The 27,987-nt window shown below is 40.0% G+C and overlaps 2 protein-coding genes across 8 annotated transcripts in view; one reads left to right on the top strand and one right to left on the bottom strand.

The window, feature by feature from the left end:
* Positions 1-24,240, top strand: IGSF10 (immunoglobulin superfamily member 10). Its single transcript, XM_053599365.1, has 7 exons — positions 1-39; positions 1,818-2,012; positions 3,515-3,644; positions 7,417-7,807; positions 12,334-16,650; positions 17,100-18,000; positions 22,169-24,240. The coding sequence occupies exons 2-7, from the start codon at positions 1,819-1,821 to the stop codon at positions 24,075-24,077; spliced, it is 7,842 nt and encodes a 2,613-aa protein (XP_053455340.1). The 5' UTR covers positions 1-39; position 1,818; the 3' UTR covers positions 24,078-24,240.
* Positions 24,114-27,987, bottom strand: part of MED12L (mediator complex subunit 12L) — a 337,656-nt gene continuing 333,782 nt past the window's right edge. For all 7 annotated transcript variants that reach the window (XM_053599366.1, XM_053599369.1, XM_053599370.1 and 4 more), the window contains one exon: positions 24,114-27,980. In XM_053599366.1, the coding sequence (XP_053455341.1) occupies positions 27,928-27,980 (53 nt within the window). In that variant the 3' untranslated portion in view covers positions 24,114-27,927. The remainder of the gene's footprint in view (positions 27,981-27,987) is intronic.

The raw sequence follows: 27,987 nt of genomic DNA, 5'->3' as shown, positions 1-27,987 counted from the left end.
TCCCTGTCACAAGAGGATTCAGGACCTGAAGGAACTCAGGTATTGTCAATTTCTATTTCATTATATACATTTTCAAGTTGACGTTTGTGTGAATCCACTAGCCTTCCGTCCTTTAATACTTATGTTTCTCTTTTAAATAACTCAGATGTGGGCATAGCCAGAACTTCTATTTTAAAGAGGAGGAAGAGAATTACCTTCATCTTGCTATTCCTTCCTTCCTTCCTTTCTTTCTTTCTTTTTTTTTTTTTTTGCTTATCAAGCAATAAGGTGGAAATGCTGTCCCCAAGCATACAAAACTTACTTAAAATTTTTATAACCAGGTTTACAATGACAAGTGGTCATGTGATTCATTCTACATTAAATTTTAACTTGGGCTAAATTCCATTATCTTCGTATCTTTATGAAGATGTAAGCATTTCAGCTTCCACGTTATTTCTGGTGGAGTTTATAATGACTAAAGGATGGTTGCTGGTAGAAGCAAAACAATGCTATTCCAGAGAACATCGAGATTTATGAAGCTCACTTTTCTCAGAAAAGCATAGTAGAGATTTTAATACTATCCTTGTATTTTTTGAATTACAGGACAAAATTAGCTTTGGATTCCTGGATTGCCCTACATGTGGGTAACAGATACCATTTTTCTGACAAGTTGAGCGTATTTCTTCCCTAGTTATGGCCCCCTCTTTCCCGTGGCAGATATAGCTAGGAAAAGGGACCAACGAAAGAGGCCAGAAACATGCTCTAAGCAAAGCAAAAGCAGAAAGAAGTCTGCTCCGTGTCCGTGTGATCAACTTTCGCACAGGTCCAAGGCTCGAGCCCTCTCAGCTGGCCCGTTACTGCTGCCTTGGTCATTACTTGGCAGTAAAGTGTCTGATGTGTCTTTTTGGCAGATACTTTAAAATGTTAAAAAAAAAAAAAAAAAAGATTTGTACTTCCTTCTAGTGGATTATTATAGCCCTTAAAATGTTTTTGAAGAAGTTGAAAAATCATGTAACACATTCAATGATAAAATGTGCTACAAAATGGTTTATATACACAAAGTGTGTATTCATTGTACATATATGCACAATATATAAAAGGGCTGGAAAGTAATACAAAAATGTTAGCGATTGTATTCTAAGTGTTGAGGTTATGAGTAATTTTTTTCTTGCATTTACAGTCTCCACATTTTCTGTGATGCACACATATTACCTTTAGTATCAGTTTTTAAAAGTTAATCTAAAAGAAATAATGTATGAAAAGCAAACTAAACCTTAAGTATTTCGGTTGTCACAATATCTTCATGCTAGTCTCCAATTTCCCTTTTACTGAATTCCTGGGTAATAGGGATTGCTGCTTTTCATTAAGAAGTGAGAAGCTGTGAAGACATTTTCACAACAGTAAATATCCTGCTTGATCATAAAGCTCAGTGTGAGGCCAGCACACACTGGTTTATAGTAAAGAGTATTTTATCAAGAAAGCTGTGAATGGGGCGGCGCCTGTGGCTCAGTGGGTAGGGTGGTGGCTTCAAACCTGACCCTGGCTAAAATAAAAAATAGCCGGGTGTTGTGGGGGGCACCTGGGGAGGCTGAGGCAAAAGAATCGCCTAAGCCCAGGAGTTGGAGTCTGCTGTGAGCTATGTGATGCCACAGCACTAGAGACTCTGTCTCTACAAAAAAAAAAGAAAGAAAGAAAGAAAGGAAGGAAGAAAACTATGAATGAAATTGGCCACTTACGACCCTTAAGAAAGGTCTCCCAGATTCCCAGTTACTGTGTGTGGTGGTCCTGGGACTTTGCACAAATCTTATTTATAACACCAAGGTATGATGTTTTTTCAGGATGAAGGCGAAAGGCAGAGGAGTCAGCTGCGTGCTGGTCTCCCTCGCTGTGATCTGCATGGTGACCACTCCCGGGAGCAGGGCCTGTCCTCGCCGCTGTGCCTGTTACATGCCCACAGAGGTGCACTGCACGTTCCGGTACCTGACCTCCATTCCAGAAGGCCTCCCACTCGATGTGGAACGCATCAATTTAGGGTGTGTGGGGCCCTGTCTTACACCTTCTTAAAGAGGGATCGATCACACTTGTGACTTGTTCTCCTCACGCTTGTGACTTTGAGCGATTAATCACAATTATTTTTTATTTTATTTTGTTTTATTTTTGCAGTTTTTGGCTGGGGCTGGGTTTGAACCCACCACCTCCGGCATATGGGGCCAGCGCCCTATCCCTTTGAACCACAGGCACAGCCCTAATCACAGTTATTTTTAACAGTATTTAACTTCTGAAATCTTAAGTTTGTTGTGGGTAACATGAAAATTTTTCCCGGTAAACTTTTACTAGGAGAAAGTTCTCCCAGAATCGGAAGGTTGTCTTTGTGGGTCAGGAGCCTTGCAGAAAAGCTTCATTCTGGCTATGTTTTTTGGAAAATAATATAGTTTCTGTTAAAGGTCAGGATTATGACATAGCATAAGAGGTGACAGGGCAACTGGAAGTGTCCTCCTCTATAAGCATATGTTTTAAAAGTCCTCAATGTCCTTTTTAAGGTCCTTGGCTTCTCTCAGTGAAAACTGACTTATTTAAAATGCATGCCTAGTTAAATTTACCAAAAGACAACTATATTTTAAAGGTTCACAAAAAAAATTGTGTGAATGTACACGTAGTTGGAATTGACATGATTTGAAGTTAGTGAACACCTGTTACATGCCCAGCACAGTGGTTGGCGCTGAGATACAGTAACAAATGAGATATGTTGCTCACTTCTAGAAGCTGTGTTTAAAGGGGGAAGACACATGTACAGTCAGTAAAATCTGACTGTACTATAATCAAGCATGCAAAGTGCCTTGGGAACAAGCACTAATAATAGCTGACGTTAATTGTGCACTTACTATGTGCTGGCATTGTGCCAGGCATTCTGCACATCTTCCTTCATTTAATCCTCATAACCTCTTTGGGTTGGGTTCTATTATCTATGTTTCATAGATAGGGAAACTGAGACACAGCCAAGTTACTGATTTTACCTAGGGTCACACAGCTACTAAACTGAGTCTGAGCTCTTAATCATACCCAAACCAGAAGCCAAAACCTGGGCTCCATCTCCCAGGTTTCTTAACTACCATTGGTAAATTCCACCAGGGAGAGTGACGAGATGGTGTCATAGAAGAATGGACTGGGTCTTAATAGTGATCACAAATAGAAAAGGGTGGGGTCAGGGGCATTCCATCCTGAAAGAACAGCATATACATAAAGATTTGAAAATAAGGAAGGAATGTGGCAAGTGTCAGGAATGTAAAACAGGTGATTATAACTAAGACTGCAAATCCTGGGTAGAGTGGACACGTCTGGTGAATTTCAATAATATTTCAAGCATTCAATTATCTTTTCTTGTGTGTGGGGTTTTTTTTTCTTTTGCATGTGATCATCCTATTAGATAGAGCACAGTTAAAACGAGAGAGATTTGAGGGGTTTTGTGTTTATTTTTTCTTTGACAGTAGAGCCCTGGATGACAGATTTATGCCTAGAATGACATTTTGTATTTCAGGTACAACAGCTTGGTTAGACTGGCAGAAACAGATTTTTCTGGCCTCACCAAATTGGAGTTACTCATGCTGCACAGCAATAGCATCCCCGCCATCCCTGGCAAGACCTTCTCAGAGCTGCAGGCTTTGCAGGTGAGACCAGTGCAGGGAGACCATGAGTGAAAGGGGTGAGGCGGGACATGTCCATTCCTGCAGAATCCAAAAATAAACACTTTATAAGAGCAAACAAACATCAACGAGAATGTCAAAGAATGGATTTCTTTTTTAATGCAATTGAATATGAAAATCAGACTAACAAGGAAATTCTAAGGCAAGTTTTCTCAGACCTCAGGCTAAAAGAAAAAAATTAATACTAGGGGATTACAAAACCTTTAAAATGTAATCCTAAAAGACTACTTCTAGTCAGGTGTACCTGGGAATCAAACATGCTTCTTAAAAATAAGGACTAACCCAGACAGATAGATGTTAGCTTCTGATACATTAACATGCTTTTTTTTTTTTTAGTTTCACTTCGTTTACTTATTAATGCCCTGCCTTGTCCAAAAACTTTTTAAGTTATGGGGACTCCCAATATTGGTTAAGATTGATCACATAAGTGAGAAAATAAATGTAAAACAAGTCTAGGGATAACAATAAAGGAGATGGGCAGCGCCTGTGGCTCAGTCGGTAGGTGGCTCAGTCGGTAGGGCGCTGGCCCCATATACCGAGGGTGGTGGGTTCAAACCCGCCCCCGGCCAAATTGCAACCAAAAAAATAGCCAGGTGTTGTGGTGGGTGCCTGTAGTCCCAGCTACTCGGGAGGCTGAGGCAAGAGAATCGCTTAAGCCCAGGAGTTGGAGGTTGCTGTGAGCTGGGTGAGGCCACGGCACTCTACCGAGGGCCATAAAGTGAGACTCTGTCTCTACAAAAAAATAAAAAAAATAAAGGAGATAAGAGGAAAGCTATACGATATATAGAGACCTTTATGTCTACTAAAGGTGAGACTGAAACTGTCAAGAGGCTAACTCACAATACATGACATCTATTTAAATTTTTTACAGCAAAACTACTATCATGAAAAGCATGACCATGACTGATTTTAAATCAGAAAGAACTTAATAAAATAAAGTGTCATAAAATAAATAAATTCAATAATATTCTCATAACAGGGAAAATACCAGTGTTCCGAGAGCCTTGTAACATTTACCAGAACTACATAAGGGAGATTTTGACCATGGTTCTATAGAATATAACATAGCTATGTGATTCTGTTGATTTGTCTTAATCAGTCCCTATTTGGAAGGCACATTTTCAGAGGAATAGGTGGAATTCTCTACATAAATTTTTTCTCTTGACTAAATTTCAACATATATTGAGGAACGCTGAGTTTGAGATTGTACTCCCAGGTCACCTTTAGGCCAAAGTTCCTCTGTGTTGCCAATTCAATTTTTGTTTGCTTATTGGGTATCTAATTCCAGAAAAGCATCTTCCATAGAGATGACCAGTTTAGACCACATCAGGAAAATATGATGAGAAATCATTGTTTTTGCTAGCATTTTTTTCTTTTTTAAAGAAAAAAAGGAATATGTTTAACTGGAAAAGGAATTGGAGAATACCAAAGCACTATGGAAATATTCAAAATTATTTTAATTTCAACTCAAAATTGAATAAAATCATAACCAAAAAGTATGAAATGCCACAAATGTCTGTCAACTGATAAACAGATTAAAAAATTATGGTACATGCATACAATGGAGTACTAGTCAGCCGAAGATGGGAATCAAAGACTGATCCATGCTGTGGAAAATAAACTAAGTGGACACAAAAAGCCACATATTATCTGATTCCATTTATATAAAAGAGGCAGAATAGGCAAGTCCACAGAAACAGAAAGTAAAGTAGTGATCGGATAGGTCTAAGAGAAGAAAATTGACTGCTAATGGGTACCAGTTTTTACTTTTGGGTGATAAAAATTTTCTGAAATTAGTGGAAATGGTTACCCGGCTCTATGAATATGAATTCTGACAATTCACTATGTGAACTTGCCATGGTGCACTTAGATTGGCAGCACTGTATGAACCATCTGGTAAGGTTTCATAATGTCACTGTGTCATAGCTGTGTTCATGCTGACATGTGGCAGTGTCTTGCTGAGTGGCGTTCATTATTGTTGCGTGATTTTGTGTGTTGTCGCAAGACTATTGGAGCTTAAATTAGAGCAACAAACAAACATTAAATTTCTTGTTAAACCTGGCAAGAATGGAAGTGAAATCTGGTCATGTTAGTTCAAGTTTATGGGGACAATGCTACAAAGAAAATAGCAGTATACAGATGGATTAAGTGTTTTTCTGGCAGTGGGGATATCACTGATGAAGAGAGGTCAGGGCAGTCAGTAAAGAGCAGAACTGATGAAAACATTGCAAACGTTTGTCAAATTTTGCATCAAAATCATCAGCTGACTGTGAGAAGCATAGCAGACCAAGTAAACATTGATAGAGAAACAGGAAAATCTTTACTGAAAATCTTGGCACGAGAAAGGTGTGTGCACAATGGTCCTGATAAAGCTCACTGATAAACAAAACCAAAGATGAGTTAGAGTTTGCCAAGACCTTTTGGAGAGGTGAGATGATGTCTTGGGCTGTGTTGTCCCTGATGATGGAACATGGGTGTAAGAGTACGACCCTGAGACAAAGTGTCAAGGTCCACAATAGAAGTCAGCCGATTCTCCATGACCAAAAATGTTCCATCAGTCCAAATCAGGAGTCAAAATGATGTCGCTAACTTTTTTTGATATCAGGAGATTGTTCATCATTAATTTGTTTGAAATTGGGGGATTGTTCATTGTGAATTTGTACCACTGTACACTTAACCAAGTTTACTATTTAGAATTGCTAAAAAGGCTGCATGAGAAAGTTAAGTGAAAACAACCTGAACTTTTCAGCAACAACTCATGGCTCTTGCATCACAACAATGCACCAACTCACATGGCACTGTGTAAGGGAGTTCTTAGCCAGTAAACAAATAACTGTATTAGACTGCCCTCCCTACTTGGCACCAATGCCTTTTTTACTTACCTTAAGATGAAGGAAATAATGAAAGGAAGACATTTTGATGACATTCGGGACATCAGTGGTAGTATAATGAGAGCTCTGATGGCCATTGCAGAAAAATTGCTTTGAAGAGTGGACTAGGCACTAGCATCTGTGCATAGCTTCCAAAAGAGAGTACTTTGAAGGAGACCACAGTGATAGTTAATGATGAGATATGTAGCACTTTTTCTATGATGTGCTCGTAAACTTTATTGTCAGACCTTGTATGTTAAAACTCAATGAATTGCACACTTCAAAAAGGTGAATTTTATGGCGTATGAATTACAACTCAAGAAATTAAAATCAGTGGGTACCTATCTTATGAAAAACTCAGGTTCAAAAAATCTTAAATTTACTTGAAATATCAAGATACTTTAAAAAAACTTCTTATTGAAATTTTCAACCAAATGCAAAATAAGAGAGTAATACAATGAGCCCCAGTGCAAAATCACCCAGTTGCAGTAGCTGTCAACATATGTTGTCCTACCTGTACTCCCACCCACTGCCCTCCACTCCATTGAATTGTTTTGAAACAAATCCAAGTTATCATAATACTTTATCTGTATTTCATTATATATCTCAAGAAACCTTTAAAAAACAACCACAGTATCATTATTATATCTTATAATTTTAGCAATAAATTCATTAATACCAGTAAATGTTCATGAGTGTTCCAATTTCTCTGATATTGTCTTACTTAATTTGCAACTAATTTGTTTGAATTAGGATACAAACAAGGTAAGCACATTGAATTGTATTAATCTCCATATGTTGCGTTACTGTGCAAATTTAATTTGTAGAAATTTTCTTTGATGAAGTAAATGTGTTTTTACTCTTAGGTCTTAAAAATGAGCTATAACAAAGTCCGAAAACTTCAGAAAGATACTTTTTATGGCCTCAGGAGCTTGACACGATTGCATATGGACCACAACAATATTGAGTTTATAAACCCGGAGGCTTTTTATGGACTCAACTTTCTCCGCCTGGTGCACTTGGAAGGAAATCAGCTCACTAAGCTCCATCCGGATACATTTGTCTCTTTGAGCTATCTCCGGATATTTAAAACATCTTTCATTAAATACCTATACTTGTCAGATAACTTCCTGACTTCCCTCCCTCAAGAGATGATCTCCTATATGCCTGACCTAGAAAGCCTTTATCTGCATGGGAACCCGTGGACCTGTGATTGCCATTTGAAATGGTTGTCTGACTGTATACAGGAAAAGTCAGGTATCTATATTGTTTATTTGTTTGTTCTAATGAAATAGAGGAAAACTGCCTGAAGGTGTTTTATCAGGGAGTAAAGAGGCCAAGGTAATTTATCTGGAGGGACAATGAGGTCTCAATAATAATTCAGGGATAATGAATTTTCTTTATGCATTGTTTATGGCTGAGTTTTTGCTGCAGTGGCACAATTGAGTAGTTGTGTCAGAGACACATAGTCCACAAAATATAAAATCTTTACTATCTGGCTGCATAAAAAGCTTGCCAAACCCCTGGCTTAGAGAATAAAAACCATGCTCCTTAGCTCACATGCTTGGTCCTCCTGGCATGGGCCCTGTCTATCCTCAGCTTCCTCTCCAGCCTCAGCCCCTCTCCTGTCACTTTCTACTCTTAACAACTCTGAATTACTTCCTGATACACCACAAGAGGCCAGACCTAACTCCCCGGGTCTATATCTCCTGCTGCCCCTGCCTAGAGCCCTCCCTGCCTGACTAGCGCCCAGCCAGCCTGCAGACTCTGCTCTGTGCTCCTCCCTTCCCTCCTTCACCCTGTCCACATCCGAATGATCAAAGGATAATATTTTATTATGCTTTTACAGTATTAGATGTCTTTTGACTTTCTTGTGTCTTCCTGTCCCTAGCCCCTAGAATATACCTGGAACATAGTAGGTAGTCATTTTGGTTAAATTATGCATTTATCAAGTAAAGCCATTTTTGATGGTGAATACAAATGAACCCACCTCCTACCCACTAGATACCTATGGACTTAATGTCCTATACGATGTCTGTCTAAAAAGTAGCCATTGTAAATATAATGAGAATGGTTTGTGTGAATGATGTAACCTGGAAGCCAAGGGGAGCGGACTGGAATTGTGTGGGTGAATGATGATGACTTCACGGTTCTAGTCATTGGGCGCTACCCAACACTGAGTGAGCTTGTGCATTGTATGAGTGTCACAATCAAAGTGACTGGGTAGAGCAACGAATCCGCATCAAACTTTGCATTAACCTTGTGTAGGAACACTCCTACACAAAAACCATTCGGATGATTCAGAAGGTTTGGGGGCATGATGCAATGAGTGTAGCACAAATAAAATATGCACAGATGCTTCAAAGATGGTTGAAAATCTGGTGAAAGTGATCCACGTTCTGGAAGGCCTGTGACAAGAAGACCTGAGCATGTCTAATGTGTAGGGACTGCAATCAACAAAGACGAGCGACTGGCAGTGAAGGAACTAGAAGCTGATCTGGGCTTTTACAGACTGCCATGGCCAAGATTTTGACGCAAGATCTTGGCATGGAACGTGTCATAGCAAAATGTGTTCTGCGGCTTCTGCTACCAGAGCAGAAGGGACGTTATGCTGCATTTGCTAATAATTTGCTTCAAACTGCATTTCCTTAGAAGGTCATAACTGGAGATGAACAGTTAGTCTATGGTGATGATCTGAAAACAAAAGGCTCAGCCATCCTGATGGAAGTGGCTGGTTCTCCATGTCCAAAGAAAGTGGGAGAGTTGCAGCAAGAGCAAGACTGTGTTAACTGTATTTTTTGATTGGGAAGGTGTCCATCATGAGTACGCTCCTCCAGGATAAATAATTAATAAGGAGTGCTACCCCAGTATTCTTCATCAGTTAAAAGAGATGAAATGCCACGGAAACGGCTGCAGCTATGGGCAGCTGGTGACTGGCAGCTTCATCATGACAACACGCCCACCCACGATATCTTTCCTGAAGAGATTTTTGGCAAAACATCAAATCACCCAGTGGTTCAGTCCCCCTGCTGCTCAGATTTGGTGTCTTGCAACTTTTTTCCAAAACTAAAAGCACCTTTGAAAAGGAAGAGATTTTGGGCGGTGCCTGTGGCTCAAGGAGTAGGGCGCCGGTCCCATATGCCGGAGGTGGCGGGTTCAAACCCAGCCCTGGCCAAAAAAAAAAAACAGTATAAAGAAAAGGAAGAGATTTCAGACCACCTATGAGATTCAACAAAATGAGATGAGGCAGCTGATGGTGATTCAAAGGATTCTGCAGAGTGTTTTGAACAATGTAAGAGACGCTAGGAGAACTGTTTGTGAACTGAGGTCCCAAGGTGCCTAGTTTGATGGGGACTGAGGTGTTATTGTCCTTTGTAAAATACAATGTTTCTTGTATCTTCTTCAATAAATATCTCTATTTTTCATATTACATGGCTGTATACCTTCTGGAGAGACCTCCTATGCCAATAAGCATATATATGTGTAAATCCCCAGGTGTATATATACATAAGAATGTTTCTGCCAGTGATGGATGGCATATATGATGGCGGCCCCATAAGATCATGATGAAGCTGAAAATTTGCCCAGGGATCCTATTGCCTAGGGATGGCCTGGAAGTTGTAACATCGTAGCACGACACATTATCTTTTTTATGTTTAGAAAAGTGTAAATGCACAAATATTTACCACTGTATTATAATTGTGTACAATACTCAGTACAGTGACATGCTATACAAATGTGTAGCCCAGGAGCAATAGGCTCGACCATATAGCCTAGGTGTGCAGGACGCTATACCATCTAGGTTTGTGTAAATACAGTCTATGGTGCCTGCATAACAACAGGGTCATTGAACAGTGTGTTTCTCCACACATATCCCATCCTTCAGCAACACATAGTGTTTGTGTATGTAAAATAATTAGACAAATGCATTAGGGCTAACTTCTTTCAGTCATGTCTAAATAATTGAGTATTCTCTTTTTGACTGAGATGCCTTCCTTGATGATTTTTCAAGACCCATGAATCAGACACATCAACTGCTGTGCTTTAAATGTTTTTTCATCTATTCCAAGGGATCTGAGATTTTCACACTTGGCTTGTGATAGGCAATCCTTTTGTACTCATCTCAGTACTTAAATGTAACACTTCTTCATCCACATTTGGGTATCTACTGTTCTTGGATCTCACACAAAACTGTTGGTGTTGCTTTTCTATAAGATATGGGATTTGTGCCCATTTCTCTGATAAACATTTGCTTCATGATTATTAAATTTATGTCCTGTTCCATTGCATACCTTTCTACACACGTAACTTCTTGCTCTAATGCCAAATAGTTAATAGAAACATTTTAAGTGGCAAACTTAATATATGTCACACCAACAGTGCATGTGAAAGAATTGAGAGAACAATACACAGAGCCATGACATTCTTTGCGGCTGTACACACGCAGTGCTAGCTACACCAAGATGGCCCAACTGGAGAGCTACTACTATAGCTTCCATTTTAAGACATGTCTCAACTTATAAGTTAAGATGTGAAAGAAAATTATCTTAGAATCAGGCATTTTTTCTTTCTTTCCTTCCTGCCATAGTTCTTTCCCTGAGCATCCAGAGCTGCAAACACACAGACCAGCATGGCATTTACAGTCTCGTGGGGAGACAGACAACCCCTCAAGTCATTCTTGTAGTGAGCGATGAAAGGCATGATAAGAGAAGTGAAAGGTAACAGGAGACTAAGAAGCAGCGTTCAGGCTGGGTCCTGAAGGGTGAATGAGAGGAGTTAGGTGGTGAGAGATGAGGGCGTGTCAGATGGCCTGACTTGAGAACTAGTGCATGGACCAGCATGTAAGTCTCAGGCTGCATTCTGTGTAAGGGAAAACACATACCTCTCATCAAGTGTTTCAGTGACCAGCCATGTAAAATACGCTCACCAGAACAGCAATTGCAAAAGACTTAGACTAGTCTTAGTATGATAAGCCTTATAAGCCCCTCACTTCACCAGAATGTCAGTCATTTGAAGGTTGTCCTGTGGCTTCTGCACAATATTCCTCTGTCATTAACCCTGACCCTCCACCAGTGAGTCTGTATCCACTAAGCAGATCGTCAACCATCCACTTGCCAAAGTCATCCACTTGAGCCCTCCTTGACTCTTTCTTCTCAGTCACTCTCCCTGTTCAATCAATCCTCACCTACTGTTTATGGCTTCCACCTGGTTCATTATCTCCTGAATCTGTCTATTTCTCTCCACTCTTATTGCTGCTAAGCTAGCCCGGGCCAAGATACCTTGTCATTCAGACAATATTATTTTGGATAAAGGAAAGAAATTTGGGTTTTTAATGATAGCCATAAACTTAGAAACAAGCATTTATCAAACAGGTTATCTTTTGAACTGCTTTAAAACATTAAAATGAGGGAAAAGAACTAAACTCCTGTGAATAAAAATTGATAAACATGAGCGTGTCATTTTGTTTCCCTGGATAAGGAAATAATTAATTCAACTTTTATTTACTGGGTACCAAATATATCTCAAGCATTTTCTAGGCATGGGAATTACAGCAGCAAATGAAATGGCTGAAATTCTGTGCCTGTGTGCAGTCCACAGTAGCCAGGTATACAGACAATATTGTTAAAAAATCAATTCAGGCACACAAAAAAGAACAATTTCTATTAAATGCTAAATTTTTCAAATGTTTCAAATTCTAGCAAAAGCTATTTCTTCAGAATGTTAAGATGGTAATTCATAAAGAGGTCACAACTAATAATTCTACTTGATTTTTTTCCCCCTAGATATAATAAAATGCAAAAGAGACAGAAGTCCCTCCAGTCCTCAGCAATGTCCGCTGTGCATGAACCCTAGGACCTCTAAAGGCAGGCCTTTAGCTATGGTCCCAGCTGCAGCTTTCTTGTGTACCAAGCCAACTATTGACCCATCCCTGAAATCAAAGAATCTGTCCATTCCGGAAGACAGCAGTTCTGCCTTCATCTCTCCCCAAGATTTCCTGGCACCTTTTGGCTCCCTCACTTTGAATATGACAGACCAGTCTGGAAATGAAGCTAGCATGGTCTGCAGCATCCAAGAACCACTGAGGACATCACCCATTGCATTCACTGAAGAAAATGACCATATCTTGCTCAATACATCATTTTTGACATTTCTAGTGTGCAATATAGATTATAGTCACATTCAGCCAGTATGGCAAATTCTGGCTTTTTATAGTGATTCTCCTCTGATACTAGAAAGAAGCCAGTTACTCACTGAAACACCACAGCTTTGTTACAAATATAAACAGATGACCCCTAAGCCTGAAGACATTTTTACCAACGTAGAGGCTGATCTCATCGCAGAGCCTTCTTGGTTAATGCAAGACTACATTTCCTTGCAGCTGAACAGAATCGCTACCACACTCAGTACATTACAGATCCAGTACTCAGGTCATGCTCAAGTAACTTTACCAAGGGCAGAGATAAAGCCAGTGAAACACAAATGGACCATGATTTCACGGGACAACAATACTAACCTGGAACGCACTGTTTTGGTCGGTGGAACTGTTGACCTGAACTGCCCGGGCCAAGGTGACCCTGCCCCACATTTGGAGTGGGTTCTAGCTGATGGGAGTAAAGTGAGGGCCCCTTATGTTAGTGAGGATGGAAGGCTCCTGATAGACAAAAGTGGGAAATTAGAACTCCAGATGGCCGACAGTTTTGACACAGGCACATACCACTGCATAAGCACCAATTATGAAGATGCAGATATTCTCACCTATAGGGTCACTGTGGTAAAACCCTCTGTAGAAGCCTATCATGAAAATGGAGTTCATCGCACAGTTTTCCCTGGTGAAACTCTCGATCTCCCATGCCATTCTACTGGAATCCCAGATGCTTCCATTAGCTGGGTTCTTCCAGGAAATAGTGTGCTCTACCAGTCCTTCAGAGGCAAGCAAATTCTTAACAATGGCACATTAAGAATATTACAGGTCACCCCCAAAGACCAAGGCCATTATCGTTGTGTAGCAGCCAACCCTTCAGGGGTTGATTTTTTGATTTTCCAAGTTTCAGTCAAAACAAAAGGACCAAGACGAGTGGCGGGTGATGGAGAAACAGATGGATCTGGATTTGATGAGCCTGAGGCTATTGCTCACCTTACAGAGCCACCAGCTGTCCAACCCCCTGTGTCTGCCCCAGTGGGAGCAGAGATCAGAAACCAAGTCTCAAGCACAAGTAAGAAACACAACTATCGGGACTTTATGATGCACCAGCGGCGTGGAGATGCAATAAGCCGACGTTTTAGGGAACACAGGAGACAGTTCCCTCCCTCTGCTCGGAAAATTGACCCACAACACTGGGCAGCACTTTTGGAGAAAGCTAAAAAGAATGCCGTGCCAGAGAAACAAGGAAATACCACAGTAAGGCCACTCCCACCAGTCACCCAACTCCTGAAAATACCTGGTGAGGAAGGAGACTCTTCGGGGATGCTCATACCAGATGAGGAATTTACAGTCCTGGCCAATAAACATTCAAATGTCCCAACAAGGACAGTGACTGTTGCCTCTAGAACCACATCTGATAGCTCTGTGACAAATACAGCTTCTGGGACAGAAGTCTCCCCAGTTGTGGGTTCACAAATACAACCACCTGAAAAACATGTTGATTTCAAGCTATCCACTGCTGTTAGAACTACAGCTGCATTAAAGAATATTAACCCAACTGTGTCAAGCAAAATGCAAGATGCAACCAGTCAACCTTCATCCACTTTCTTTCCACTACTACCTAGAGCAACTGACATAAAAGAGCATTTCCAAAGTGTACCCCCAGTAACAGTAGAGACTATGATCAAAGATGTCAATGTCACAAGGGTTAGTAGCACTAATAACAAAGCTGATGTGTTCTTAGGGTCAGCAAGTACTACAGGCAGTCTCCAGATATCTGTAACAGGTGGCAGTGAGGCCAGGAGCAATCACTTCCATTTTTACACCACTCAAAAAATGAGCCCCTCTAAGCTCCCTAATGCTGCTTATCCTCAGTTTCAGATTCCTAGAAATAATACAACAAACATCCCACTATCCAGGCGCTTTGGCAGACGGAGGAAACTTTGGGGCTGGGGGCGCAGGATTAGTCCAAATAGAACTCCGGTTCTCCAACGGCCTAGATACGGTGTTGTGAGGCCGACAAGAGGCTCTCCTGAGGAAAGTGTCACTGCATTTTTAGCCACAGCTCTCAGTGTGACGTGTTCATCCTGTCGTCCTAGAGAAAGGCTCACCACAGCTACAGCAGCATTGTTGTTTCCCAGTGCTTCCCCCGTCACACTTCCCAAAGCTGACATTGCCAGAGTCACATCTGAAGAGTCTACAACTCTAGTCCAGAATCAACCATTATTATCCGAGAACAAACCGAAGGGACATATTGAGCAAACAGCACACACAATAAAATATTTGGGTGTTGAAAGTAGCCCAATGACTCCCACTGGCACCATCATGACATATGCCCCAATATCTGTATCTATGGAAAAAACTCATGTAACTAGTCCTGGTTACCCAAGTGTGTCTAGTACCAGTGAAGCTAAAAGAGACTCAGTGATTACATTGCCGTTTTCAGGTTCCATCACCAAGCCATCAGTGCCTACTGCTATGGCCGTTACAAGATTTTCAAGAAGGAAAATTCCCTGGCAGAAGATCTTCGTAAATAACCATAACCAAAAAGAGAAATTAAGGAATCAGTATAAATATGGTTTGCAAAAAAGCACAACCGTGATGGTTCCTGGAATATCTCCTACTTTGCTCACAGGGAAAGTTTCCCCTTTCCATTTTACAACCTTCTCAGCGAGTAGGATGCAAAATCCATCTCTTACATTGGCTACCGCTCACCCTAACACCACTAAAACACAGAGTTCTAGAAATTTCCCCACCGTGAAGGAGCTGCCCTTTCCACCTCTTCACCCTACACCTCGTGGCATCACAAGCCGAGAATCAAGGACTGTAAGCTCCATGTCGATGGGAACGGCTACACCGGCAGGTCCTCCTACCGTGCCTGCCTCTGTCATCACCTCTGAAAGCCAAATAGCAAGACCTGGGTCACACGACGTACAAAGAACAAAGGAGCCTCAGAAGAACAGGAATAAGCCAAACATCTCTGCAGGCCAGAGATCTGGTTTCACTACACCCACTGCTATGATCCCTCCTGTTCTAACCACAGCTGATCCTGCCATCAGATCCAATGTCTCTGCTTTCACTCTTTCTCCGCTAGCAAACACAAATGGAATTTCAAGCACAAGTGGCCTCCATTCCAGAACTCTTAATCTGACAGATGTAACTGAAGAACTACCCCAAGTGAACACTCCGACTTTGAGGAGCACAATTGCTTCCGAACCAACATTGTCTAGCAAATCACAACGGACTACAACTGGTAAAACAACCATCAGATGCTCGACCACAGCCCCCTTCCTGAGCAGCAGAGCTCCTCTCTCGCCGGTTCCCCTCTCCCCTCCCTTTACTCAAAGTGCAGCTACTGACAACGTGGCAACTCTCACTTTCAGGATGATGACAAACGCAATGGCCGAGCCAGATAAATTCTCGAGGCACGATACTAATCCACAGCAATTAGCGTCAGAGGTTACAACATCTCCTGAGGCTCACCCAAATGCCAAGTTCACACTTGGCACCAGTCACTTTATGTCCTCTAAGCTGTTACATTCTACGCCTGTGCCAGCACTCATAACAGTTAAATCGCAGCTTTCTAAATTGACTCCCTCTCCCTGGTCAGAAAACCAATTCTGGCACAAGTCATACACAGAAATCACTGAAAAAGGCAAAAATCCAGTTGTGAACACGTTGCCTACTTCAGGCTCATCGGAGGTCACCACTCACGCACCAAATTGGGACGGACAGAAGAATGCAAAGAAGAGTGGCTTGGATAAGAAACCAGTTCAAAAAGTAACAACTTCCAAACTCCTCCCTTTTGACTCTCTGTCTAGGAATATATTTGAAAAGCCAAGAATAGTTGGAGGAAAAGCTGCCAGTTTTACTGTGCCAGCTAACTCCGATGCCTTTCTTCCCTGTGAGGCTGTGGGAAACCCCCCACCCACCATCCACTGGAGCAGAGTCTCATCAGGTATTTGAAAGTGTTTCTTTACACTTAGTCTGTTAGTTATAAAACATGAAAAAGAATGGCTGTGTTTCAGGGTTACACATCCAAAGAATTGACACCAGTTTCAAATTTCTCCAACATACGGAAATCATTAACATCCTCATTTAACATTTGCGTATTTACTCATCCGAGGTTTTCAAAATTGTTAAGGATGTTCTTTGAAATGCTCTGAATGAAAGCAGAGCCAAAGAAATATGATGTGAAAAAGAGAAAATGGTGATTATGTTAAACCATCTGGGGTTTAAATTAAAATTGTGTTCATAAGAAATCTAGAAATAATTTTTGTAATCTTAAAACTAGGCATCCTAATTTTAATTTTAAATATATTCTCAATGGCTTAACAAAAAGATTGCTTTATGTTTTCTATCTAAACTTTGACGACCTATGGCCATAAATTTCTTTCTTCTCCTCAGGGCTTGATTTGTCTAACAGGAAACAGAATAGCAGGTTCCAGGTGCACGCCAATGGCACCCTGTCCATCCAGAGAGTGGACATTCAGGACCGTGGACAGTACCTATGCTCTGCATCCAACACGTTTGGCACGGACCGCCTTCATGTCACCTTGTCTGTGGTTTCCTATCCTCCCAGGGTCCTTGAGAGACGTACTAAAGAGATCACAGTTCATTCTGGAAGCACTGTGGAGTTGAAGTGTAGAGCTGAAGGTAGGCCAAGCCCTACAATTGCCTGGATCCTTGCAAACCAAACAGTGGTCTCAGAATCATCCCAGGGAAATGGGCAGGCCCTGGTGACATCTGATGGAACATTGGTCATCCACAATCTCAGCATTTATGACCGCGGCTTTTACAAATGCGTGGCCAGCAATCCAGCTGGCCAGGATTCACTCTTGGTTAAAATACAAGTCGTTGCTGCCCCACCTGTTATTCTAGAGCAAAAGAGGCAAATCATTGCAGGGACTTGGGGTGAAAATCTGAAACTACCCTGTACTGCAGAAGGAACTCCTCAGCCCAGTGTTCACTGGGTCCTCTCTGATGGCTCTGAAGTGAAACCATTACAGTTTACCAATTCCAAGTTGTTCTTGTTTTCAAATGGAACTCTCTATATAAGAAACCTAGCCTCTTCAGACAGGGGCACTTATGAATGCATCGCTACCAGTTCCACTGGCTCGGAGAGAAGGGTGGTGATGCTCACACTGGAAGAGAGAGAGACCAGCCCCAGGATAGAAGTCGCATCCCAGAAGAGGACCGACGTGAATTTGGGGGACAAATTACTACTGAACTGCTCAGCCACTGGGGAGCCCAAACCCAAAATAATCTGGAGGTTACCATCCAAGGCTGTTGTCAACCAGTGGCACAGGTAATCCCTACCTTTGTGTTGGAATTATCTCCTCTATTTAGCTGTACATCTTCTGAAATGTAAAAAGCAATACAACACAGCCAGGCTAGCAGCGGATTTACAGTGTATATAAAGGTCACTAACTCTAAAGAAGCTTAATCCTTTTGAAATCATTGAATACAAAAACCAATCTTCTGACGTGCTTAACGATAAGGGCCAATTTTTTTTTTTTTTTTTTTTGTAGTTAAAAAGCAGAATGAAAATCTTGCTTGCCCCATATTTGGGACAGTTTTAAAGTGGTAATTGTGTAAATGTAATCACACTCTCTATATCCAAAAACATGGAGGGAAGTTTTGTGACCTAGTCAAGGTTCTGGAGACACACATTCCATTGTTTCTATCAGGCATTTCAGACTTTAGTAGAATCATTACTTATTTCTTCTTTCCTAAAATTACAAAGCATATTGTGCAAATCACAGCACAAAGACCTTCACAAAGTGAAATGTATTCAAAGCCCCCAGGACCCTGGTGTGATGAGACACATGTGTTCACATATGCACTTTCTCTGTCTGCTCTTTTATAGGCGTATTATTCACTTTACCCGAGCTGGTTTGATGTAGAGATCAAATCTTATTTTTGAAAATCAGTAATTATGGCTTATGAATGTCTCCCATTTGCATGAGTCTATGCAATGATTTTTCATAATATGACAAAAAGATAGGGCTGAGCATTTACATTTTATATATTTGCTTGTCCATTAACAGAAAATATTCATCCAAGAAAAAAAAATTGTACATAATGTGAATTTGTACTCATGCTCAGGAGTAGAATAGACATTTTTATGGTGTCACGAGTTGTGCTGAATATTGTTATTAAATTTAACTTGTGTGATCTTTAATTCAAAAGTAAATGTTAATTTTCAAGGTTTTCAAATAAGTCATCAAAATTATCTGACTAAATGTCAAATTGAAGTTAGTATCGATTAAAATTTTCAATACGCTGAGTTACGAAATGTGAACTTTAGAAATCAAGTTCATGTTTGTTATCCAATATACATATGCCCTAATTCTACTTTATTCAAGGCATCAAATATTTTCAATGCTTTATTTATCAGGTTTTGCCTTTAATTTTGCAGTAATGGCATCTCTCTCTCTTTTTCCCTTCAAGTTATGGTAAGCATTGTGTCACTGTTGGAGGCCAGTTCTACTTTCTAAAATTAATGCACTTAAAATAAATTCCATAGCATATGGGGTGACTGTCATTTACTCAGACACTGCTCATTATTCTGTGTAATTCCAAACTACTCATGCAGGTTACCAGTGCAGAATTGCAGAAAGCATCACATTTGTGACAGGAGTAACAGATAAAAATTCAAAATTTAGGTTGTAAAGACAAGGTCCAAAATATTCTCTGGGCATCAGGTCAACTTTAGAAAATGGAAATCTTTTATTAGGAGTTATGAAAAAATATAAGGGAATGTCTTAAAAAGTTAGTCCAAAGAAGTTTTGGAAAGTACTCTAAAACTCAGTATTATCATCTCAGAATAAATGTTGACCAAGTCTTCCAACAAATCCTTCAGAGTTAAGTAGCAAAGAAATTTTGTTTGGGGAAAATAGTTACGGAACATGGCAAGGTTGCTCATACTGCAGAACAGCAAAAGAGCTTGTGGGACCACAGATATGATAAGGCTGCACCAGAGGCACTGCATTCTTCTTTTATAATGAAATAGAACTTTCTTAACTAAATGCTTTGGTGATTATTTTGTAACTAACTCACTCAAAAAGGCAAGTATATTCTTTATTTCTTCTGTGCTTTAAATATGTTAATAGAAAGAAAAAGGACAGTTCTATTACAACACAAAAAACTAAAAAACTTTTACTCTCCCCACTTCTCAGCATTAGAAGTTTGAATTTATTTTAAATTCTAAAAATGAGAGAACTGTAGCCCTGCTGATCCAAGTCCACCCCACCATGCCTAAATTAATCAAAACCCTTTCATTTTCTTTAAGCCTGCTTGGCAGCAAAACTAAAAAGCCCCCCCGCCCCCATTTTTTTAATGATCCCAGACTCAGCACTGTTAGTCTATCTCCACTGCTTTCAATAAACCTTATGTGACCCATGTTTCAGCATAGAAACAGTGTTCTTTCTTCTGTGACCTCACTCCTTATGACCTGGGAGCTTGTTATAGCACCCCAGACCTGCTGAATCAGAATCTGCTTTAAAAAAAATATCTCCTGGTGAATCAGCACCGTAACATTCTAGCAGTACTTTGGAAAGGCTGAAGATGCTTGCTCCTTCATTTTTCATTATAAAGAATTCTATTTACCCAAGAAAAACTTCTTTCAAAATTAAATTCTCTTAACATCAGTCTCTTCTTACAAATCACAACCTCCAGTTGCATCAGACTTGGGGAAGATAAGGCGTACCCCTCTAAAGCCAATGGTTCTTAAAGTGCAGCACCCTGCCGGGAGCATTAGCAATGCCTGGAAACTTGTTGAATCAGAAACTCTGATTTTATGTTTCATCAAGAAATCTGTATTCTTAAAAGCCCTCCAGGCGACTTTGCACACGAAAATTTGGGGCTGGTTCTCAAATTTAATTGTCTGTAAACTCATAAGTCACTTGGGAAGTCTATTAAACAGTGGGTTTCTAGATCTCTGGCCAGATCTATTGAATTTATGAAAATTAAAGCCAGGATATGTATGTCTTAAATTTAATACATAATCCTGATGTAGGTGATGGGGGTTACTCCATTGAAAACCAACAATTAGAGCAGTGGCTCTTAGACTTTGCCACCCATGAAAAGCTTTAATCTGGAAAACTTTCAGAATGCTGATGCCTAGGCTATCTCCAACCAATTAAGTCAGAAATTCTAGAGATGAAAACTAGGCATCAGTATTTAACTTCACAATAATTTTAATGTGCAGTTTGAGAACCAGTGCTTCCAGCAAGCATCAGGAAATAATAATAGAAGGTGGCAGGGTAGCATGTTGGAAAGCACAGGGATTGAGAATGAACCTGTGAAAAAAGGCAAGTGACTAAATCTCTTGGAATTTCAATTTTTCAGTTGATTAGTGAGGAAAGAAACTACTTCAAGATCAAAAAGTCCATGCAAAGCACCTGACCTTTTCCACTTCCTTTATTAAGTGCCTTCATTATGTGATTTTACCTTGGTTCATATGCCACAGAAGTTACTTCCACACTTTAGGGGGGTTCAAAGGATACCTTTTATAATAACGCTTTGCTGAAATGCTCTCCATATTTACGCTTTTTGGGAAAATAAAAATAACTTGAGGCTGTTTGACTTGGTTAGCAGTTATGCTATGAAAAGTAGTCTTCACTTCTCCCTCCAGTTTTATCTGCCTGCTTAGCCCATGTTGCCAAAAAGTAAGAAAAACACATCGATTTTTCTCCTTTGGCTATCCCTGATCACACTTTCAGTACCAATTTAATTTGCACTGTCTTTTTGAAAACAAACAAACAAACAAACAAAAAAACAACAACAGGCAGTATCTGCCATCTAGTGGTTAAGTGTGGTAATGGCAGGCTGTGCAGTGGTTGTATCCATGAGAAAAATAGTTTGCCACAGTTCACCTCAGGCAGAAACCAGTCACATTACACCTGCCCACAGAGGGCAGATGCTGCAACAAGCTTCTAAGGAGCTTTACACTGGCATTCTCTCTCTGTCATAAATGTAGACTGATCTTATAAACAAACAGTTCAATAATGGTTTTTTTACTAACAACTTTTTTAAAAAAGTGGCTGGCATTTTTTCTGAGCAACTAAACTTTTACTGCAACAGTTTAAAGTTAATCCTACAAAAATTGAAAGCACTACTAGCTTATTGTCTTGTAAGCTGTTTCCTGAAAGAATTATCTAACTCAACAGGTATAATTTAGTGCAACATAGACTTAAAGTAATCTCCTTTCTATGGTAATTAAGGATTCATGATGAGAGGAACACTAGAGATAGTGGGTTCCTCAACATGTGAAGTTATGGATATGCTAATTTGCTTAATTGTGGTAATCATTTTCACTTTATCAAAACATCATGTTGTATACCTTAAAATATACAATTTTTGTTAATCATGCTTTAATAAAGCTGGGGAATAGAGAGCTAATCCTGTGTAAATAAGACGTCTTTCCTTCCCCCACTAACAGCTGCACTCACGTTAATCTCTTTTCTCCTTAGGATGGGCAGCAGAATCCACGTCTACCCAAATGGATCCCTGTTCATTGGATCCGTAACAGAAAAAGATGGTGGCGACTACTTGTGTGTGGCAAGGAACAAAATGGGAGATGATCTGATACTGATGCACGTCAGTCTGAGACTGAAACCTGCCAGAATTGACCACAAGCAGTATTTTAAAAAGCAAGTGCTTCATGGGAAAGACTTCCAAGTTGATTGCAAAGCTTCCGGCTCCCCGGTGCCTGAGATCTCCTGGAGTCTACCTGATGGAACCATGATCAACAACGCAATGCAAGCCGATGACAGTGGCCGCAGGACCAGGAGGTATATCCTTTTTGACAATGGAACCTTATATTTCAACAAAGTTGGGATAGCAGAGGAAGGAGATTATACTTGCTATGCCCAGAACACCCTAGGCAAGGATGAAATGAAGGTGCACCTAACAGTCATAACAGCTGCCCCACGGATAAGGCAGGGTTACAAGGCCAACGCAAGAATCAAAGCTGGAGACACCGCTCTCCTGGACTGTGAAGTCATTGGGGATCCCAAACCCCAAATATTTTGGTTGCTGCCTTCTAACGACATGATTTCCTTCTCCAGTGGTAGGTACACGATTCATGCCAATGGGTCTCTGTCGATCAACAGAATGAAACTGCTCGATTCTGGAGAGTATGTGTGTGTAGCCCGAAATCCCAGTGGGGACGACACCAGAATGTACAAACTGGATGTTGTCTCTAAGCCTCCTTTAATCAATGGTCTGTACACAAACAAAACTGTTATTAAAACTACAGCTGTGAGGCATTCCAAAAAACACTTGGACTGCAGAGCTGAAGGGACGCCCTCTCCTGAAGTCATGTGGGTCATGCCAGACAATGTTTTCCTCACAGCCCCGTACTACGGGGGCAGAATCAGCGTCTACACAAACGGAACCCTGGAGATAAGGAACGTGAGGCTTTCGGATTCAGCCGATTTTATCTGTGTGGCTAGAAATGAAGGCGGAGAGAGCGTGTTGGTGGTACAGTTAGAAGTTCTGGAAATGCTGAGAAGACCGACATTCAGAAATCCTTTTAATGAAAAAATAGTTGCCCAGCTTGGGAAGTCCACCGCCTTGAATTGCTCTGTTGACGGTAACCCACCACCTGAAATGATCTGGATTTTACCAAATGGCACACGATTTTCCAATGGACCACGAAATTCTCAATATCTGATAGCAAGCAATGGTTCTTTCATCATTTATAAAACAACTCGGGACAATGCTGGAAAATATCGCTGCGCAGCCAGAAATAAAGTTGGCTATATAGAGAAATTGATCATTTTAGAAATTGGCCAGAAGCCGGTTATTCTTACACATGCACGAGGGACAGTAAAAAGTATCAGTGGGGAATCTCTCTCACTGCACTGTGTGTCTGATGGAATCCCTAAGCCCAGTGTCAAATGGACGGTGCCGAGTGGCTATGTTTTAGACAGGCCTCACATTAATGGGAAATACATACTGCATGACAATGGCACTCTAGTCATTAAAGCAGCAACAGCTTATGACAGGGGAAATTATATTTGTAAGGCTCAAAATAGCATTGGTCATGCACTGATCACCATACCAGTAATGATTGTAGCCTATCCTCCCAGAATCACAAGCCGCCCACCCAGGAGCATCCTCACAAGGACAGGAGCAGCCTTTCAGCTCCAGTGTCTGGCCCTGGGAGTCCCAAAGCCAGAAATCATGTGGGAGGCACCGGACCACTCCCTGCTGTCAATGGCGAATCAAGGGAGAAAACATGAACGTGAGCTGCTTCACCTGCAAGGCACCCTCGTCATTCAGAACCCCCAAACCTCCGATTCTGGGATCTACAGATGCACGGCAAAAAACCCCCTTGGTAGTGATCATGCGACAACATATATTCAAGTAATCTGACACGGAGTAAAATTAAAATTAAAAATCTGGACAGACTTTATTTTTTGGAAGAAGTTTAATCAAAGGCAGCCATAGGCATGTAAATGATTTGAATACATTTACAATATTAAATTTACAATGGACATGCAAAAAGAGATGTAAATAATTGCATTATGAACTGAAACTGATTTCTTTAATGGATCTCAAAACAAACTTTTAACTTAAGGCACTTTTATTTTGCCAACAAATGAACATTAAGAGAAAACGGTCCACCATAAAATAACACATGGCTAATGTACCTGAAGTTTTCAGTAAAAACATGGACTTTTTTCTTTTACTACCAGTTGCCTAGTGTCCACTTTCTATCAATGTTACAAGCATGGCACTCCGAACAGAGAGAGTGGAAAAAATTAAATCTGTAGTCTTTATGTAAATTTGTCATCTTGATGTATAAATATTTTGTGGTTGGTTTATAAATATTTTGCTAAAACCTACAGAAAATAAGCACTGAACTGTTTTATGATTCACCATTTGTTCACACTGAAAAGTTTCTTTGATGGAGAATACAAAAATGTTTTAATAACTGCATTTAAAAATAAATGCAGGCTAACTCTTTCACATGTAAAAGCAACGGAATATCTGCAAATCATAAAATGCGAGGGGGGGGTCAATTTTTGTCCAAATACACACTCACTAAAAAGGTTTTTACAATACAATGAAACTTCTTTATATCTTTAAAATCTACTCAGGCACCCCAGGTCTAGAGGTGTTCTTAAGTAAATTTTTCTGTTTTATGATTATTTCATTAAATGACAGTTTTATTATTATTTCTTTTAATGTGATGGGAGAATGGGAGGGTCTAAATCTATTTTATATAACGAAGTTTCACTGTATTTAAAATCTGGTCAGCCCTACACAAATGTTGCTTTTTGTAATTCACTGAATTTATATTACATGCTTAATTCAAGCTGAATTAATTTGGTAGACATTTTACGATTTCATCTTTTCTAACTCTAGAAGCTAGGGCTTTCCAGTGAAATTTCTCTAACCATCTATGCCAATATTCACTATTTAATAATTATAGGAGCTTTATAAAATGAAAAAAAAATGCCACAGGTCTTGTTCAGGACACAAAACCAAGAGGTATGTTGGCTCCGATCACACGAGACTGACAGACGAGCTCCCTACCCTGTGCTTCTCAGCTGGCCTCACCTAACAGGTGAACTGGTTGCTACTAGGCCCTGATGTTGGGCCCTGTGGCTGCAAGAGGTGAAAGGCGCTCACTGTAAAATGATCTCACTTTACTTCTGGGCTGAGAAGGGTAAATGAAATGACAAATGCAGCCCTATGCGGAACAAGCCTGCAGTGTAAACAAGCACGTCTATGGGCTTCTTTGACCCAGGATTTGTGGTAAGTTCAGCCAACGCTGTTAACTGTCAAGGTCTTATCTTCAAGGGGAGCTGGGGTCTCCATCTTATTTTTAAGATAATTTCTTCTCTGTCTCACCAAGAAAATTGCCAAATTCTGCCTCCTGGCTTTCCCTTGCGATCATTTTAATTCAAACTAATGCATGTACTAGAAAAAAGTAGAAACCTCTGAAGATAGAGGATTAAGTAGGAGAAAATAAATGACTAAATTCCAGTTGCTTTCTTGATAGTGCACAGGGGGAAAACAACTGTTTTTCCTCAGCTTTCCATAAAATCTTGGAATTATAGGGCCTCACTGTGACCTTAGCTTCCTCACCTAAAAAAAAAAAATAAAAATAAAAAATCTAGCCACAACAATAAAGGTATACCCTACAACTTTCAGGTGCAAAATGATTAATAAATTAACTTCTGTAAAATATAAAGTGCGTACAAATGCTATGCAATTATTAACATTCTTGAAATAGTTGTTACTGCTGTTTGCAAGGTTGAGCTACAAAAATATATGGTTCAAACTGAAACTGGCATTTTTAATACCTATAATTCTTGAAAAGAAATTGAATAAGGACGGAACGTGACTCACTCACTAGGCACAACATTCACATTTTGGGTGTGTTGTCAATGCAGCCATCGTATGCATGTATTACTTTGAAGAAAAACAACTTCATGACCTCCAAGAGGATGAATCTTGATAGGAAAAAAACTGATAATACAAAACCAGCTGAAATGTACAGATACATCTTCTGAAAGCAGATAGACTATGTTAATTTAGTGAAAAGAATGGTCTTTAATGTTTTGGCAAAGTCTTTTCCAGCCTCGAGTAAACACAAACGAGCAGGCTGGAGTGAAGTATTTTCACAGTGTACAAAGCAGTTCACATGGATGTTGCCACAGCAAAGTAAGCTGACAAGTATTTGAGGTCATTTGCATGAGTCAAACTTTGCAATGAGAAACTCACCTAGGAAGATAAATTACTTATATAATGATTTGCAAAAGAAATCATCTACTAAAGTTATACTAGCTACATTCGAAAAAGAAAAGTAGATCTACATGGTTTGCTCGTTACAGACAAATCTATTCACAGTATGCGTGACGACATTACATGTAAAATCATACGGCAAAAGAAAATGAATTAACACAGAACATGGGAAAATATCCCCCACATATGTCTTTAAATGCCCTGCAATTTTCACATTCAAAATTTTATGCATCTAAATCTAAAAAAATATCATATGGAATACTCTTAAGTTACACAAACTGATAATAATTTACTGTTTTTTTTTCCTCTAATAGGAGCAAATTACCACATACTTGAACAAAGATAAAATAGTTACTATTTCTTTATAATAAATTTGATGTATAATTTACTTGTGCTTTTTGCACCGATTTATAAATACAGTATATGCAATACACAACCAAGACTGATAACAACATTAATAAATTCAAAAATAGCAAATACTTACCATACAAAATAAACAGCAAATACACCTTTTATGAAAACCAGAGGCCTCTGGACTTTGGGACCAGATTCTCTGGAAACCACGTCGAGTTTGAGCTCTATGGAATCTCAGGCCAGCTGTTAATTCTTTTCCCCCAAGTTGGCATAAGGTTCAGAAGAACCAAGACCGGCAATAAATAATTGGAACGATTCCGCGTGGTTCTTTCAGACCTTTAGAGTTACGTGCTGTACCTTCACAAAGACTCTGGCCAATGATCTTGCCACGGAAAACAAATTTGAGTACACCTCCTTCTAATAGGCTTCCACACGTTACTTAGGGTGGTGCGCACAGAAACCTTGGTTTAGTATTGGTTTAAGAAATCTAAGTACTAAGCAACAATCTGTTTCAGCACCTTTTGACCACAACAAAAGCAAAGAAAGGTCCTACATAAATAAGAACAAAGTTTATAAAGTGCTTATGAAATTATAAACATTTCAAATTAGAGTGATGCAAATAAATGTCCATTTCACCATTACAGGTGAACGCGGAATAAATGGGTCACTTTCCTGTTAAGATCTGACATGACTTTGAAATCAGTAGTTTGGTCCAGCACAGTTTTTGGGGGGGTGGGGTGGGGGGAGGAGGGTTAAAACAAAAAAGTCACCATTAATGAATGAAATACATAAACATTTTAAATCCACCATAATTCATTCTTTCTATAAATATGAGATTCAAAAAAGCACCAATTTCCAAAGGTCTGCTACCACACTCTTCCTGGAGTTGGCCTGCATGATCCACATTTTTAAACCTACTTTAAAGTTGAAAGTGACAAATTCAAACCACAACTTCTCCTTGGCTTTTTGTTTAAACATCTTTGTGTGAGATGTAGCGTAAAATGTCAAAAAAAAGAAAGAAAAAAGGGACATTTTCAAGGATGACTAATGCTTTAAACTCCATGTTCTGTTTTTCAGTGCAAACACAGACTTCACGTCTCCTCGTCTCGCAGGTTCAGAAGTGTGAAGGATGCCCATAGGAAGTCACTCCTTGCTGGGGCTGGTTACCTAGTGA

Source organism: Nycticebus coucang, chromosome 8 (genome assembly GCF_027406575.1).
Source record: "Nycticebus coucang isolate mNycCou1 chromosome 8, mNycCou1.pri, whole genome shotgun sequence".
Taxonomy (NCBI): domain Eukaryota; kingdom Metazoa; phylum Chordata; class Mammalia; order Primates; family Lorisidae; genus Nycticebus; species Nycticebus coucang.
Note: the sequence above shows the minus strand (reverse complement) of the source record. Positions and strands in the feature narration are given on the sequence as shown.

Excerpts from the sequence above, each read along its gene's own strand:
- IGSF10 (XM_053599365.1), top strand. The coding sequence starts at position 1,819 with ATGAAGGCGAAAGGCAGAGGAGTCAGCTGCGTGCTGGTCTCCCTCGCT. Across the intron at positions 16,651-17,099 it reads CTGGAGCAGAGTCTCATCAG|GGCTTGATTTGTCTAACAGG; the intron begins GTATTTGAAAGT and ends TCTTCTCCTCAG. Across the intron at positions 18,001-22,168 it reads GTTGTCAACCAGTGGCACAG|GATGGGCAGCAGAATCCACG; the intron begins GTAATCCCTACC and ends TTTTCTCCTTAG.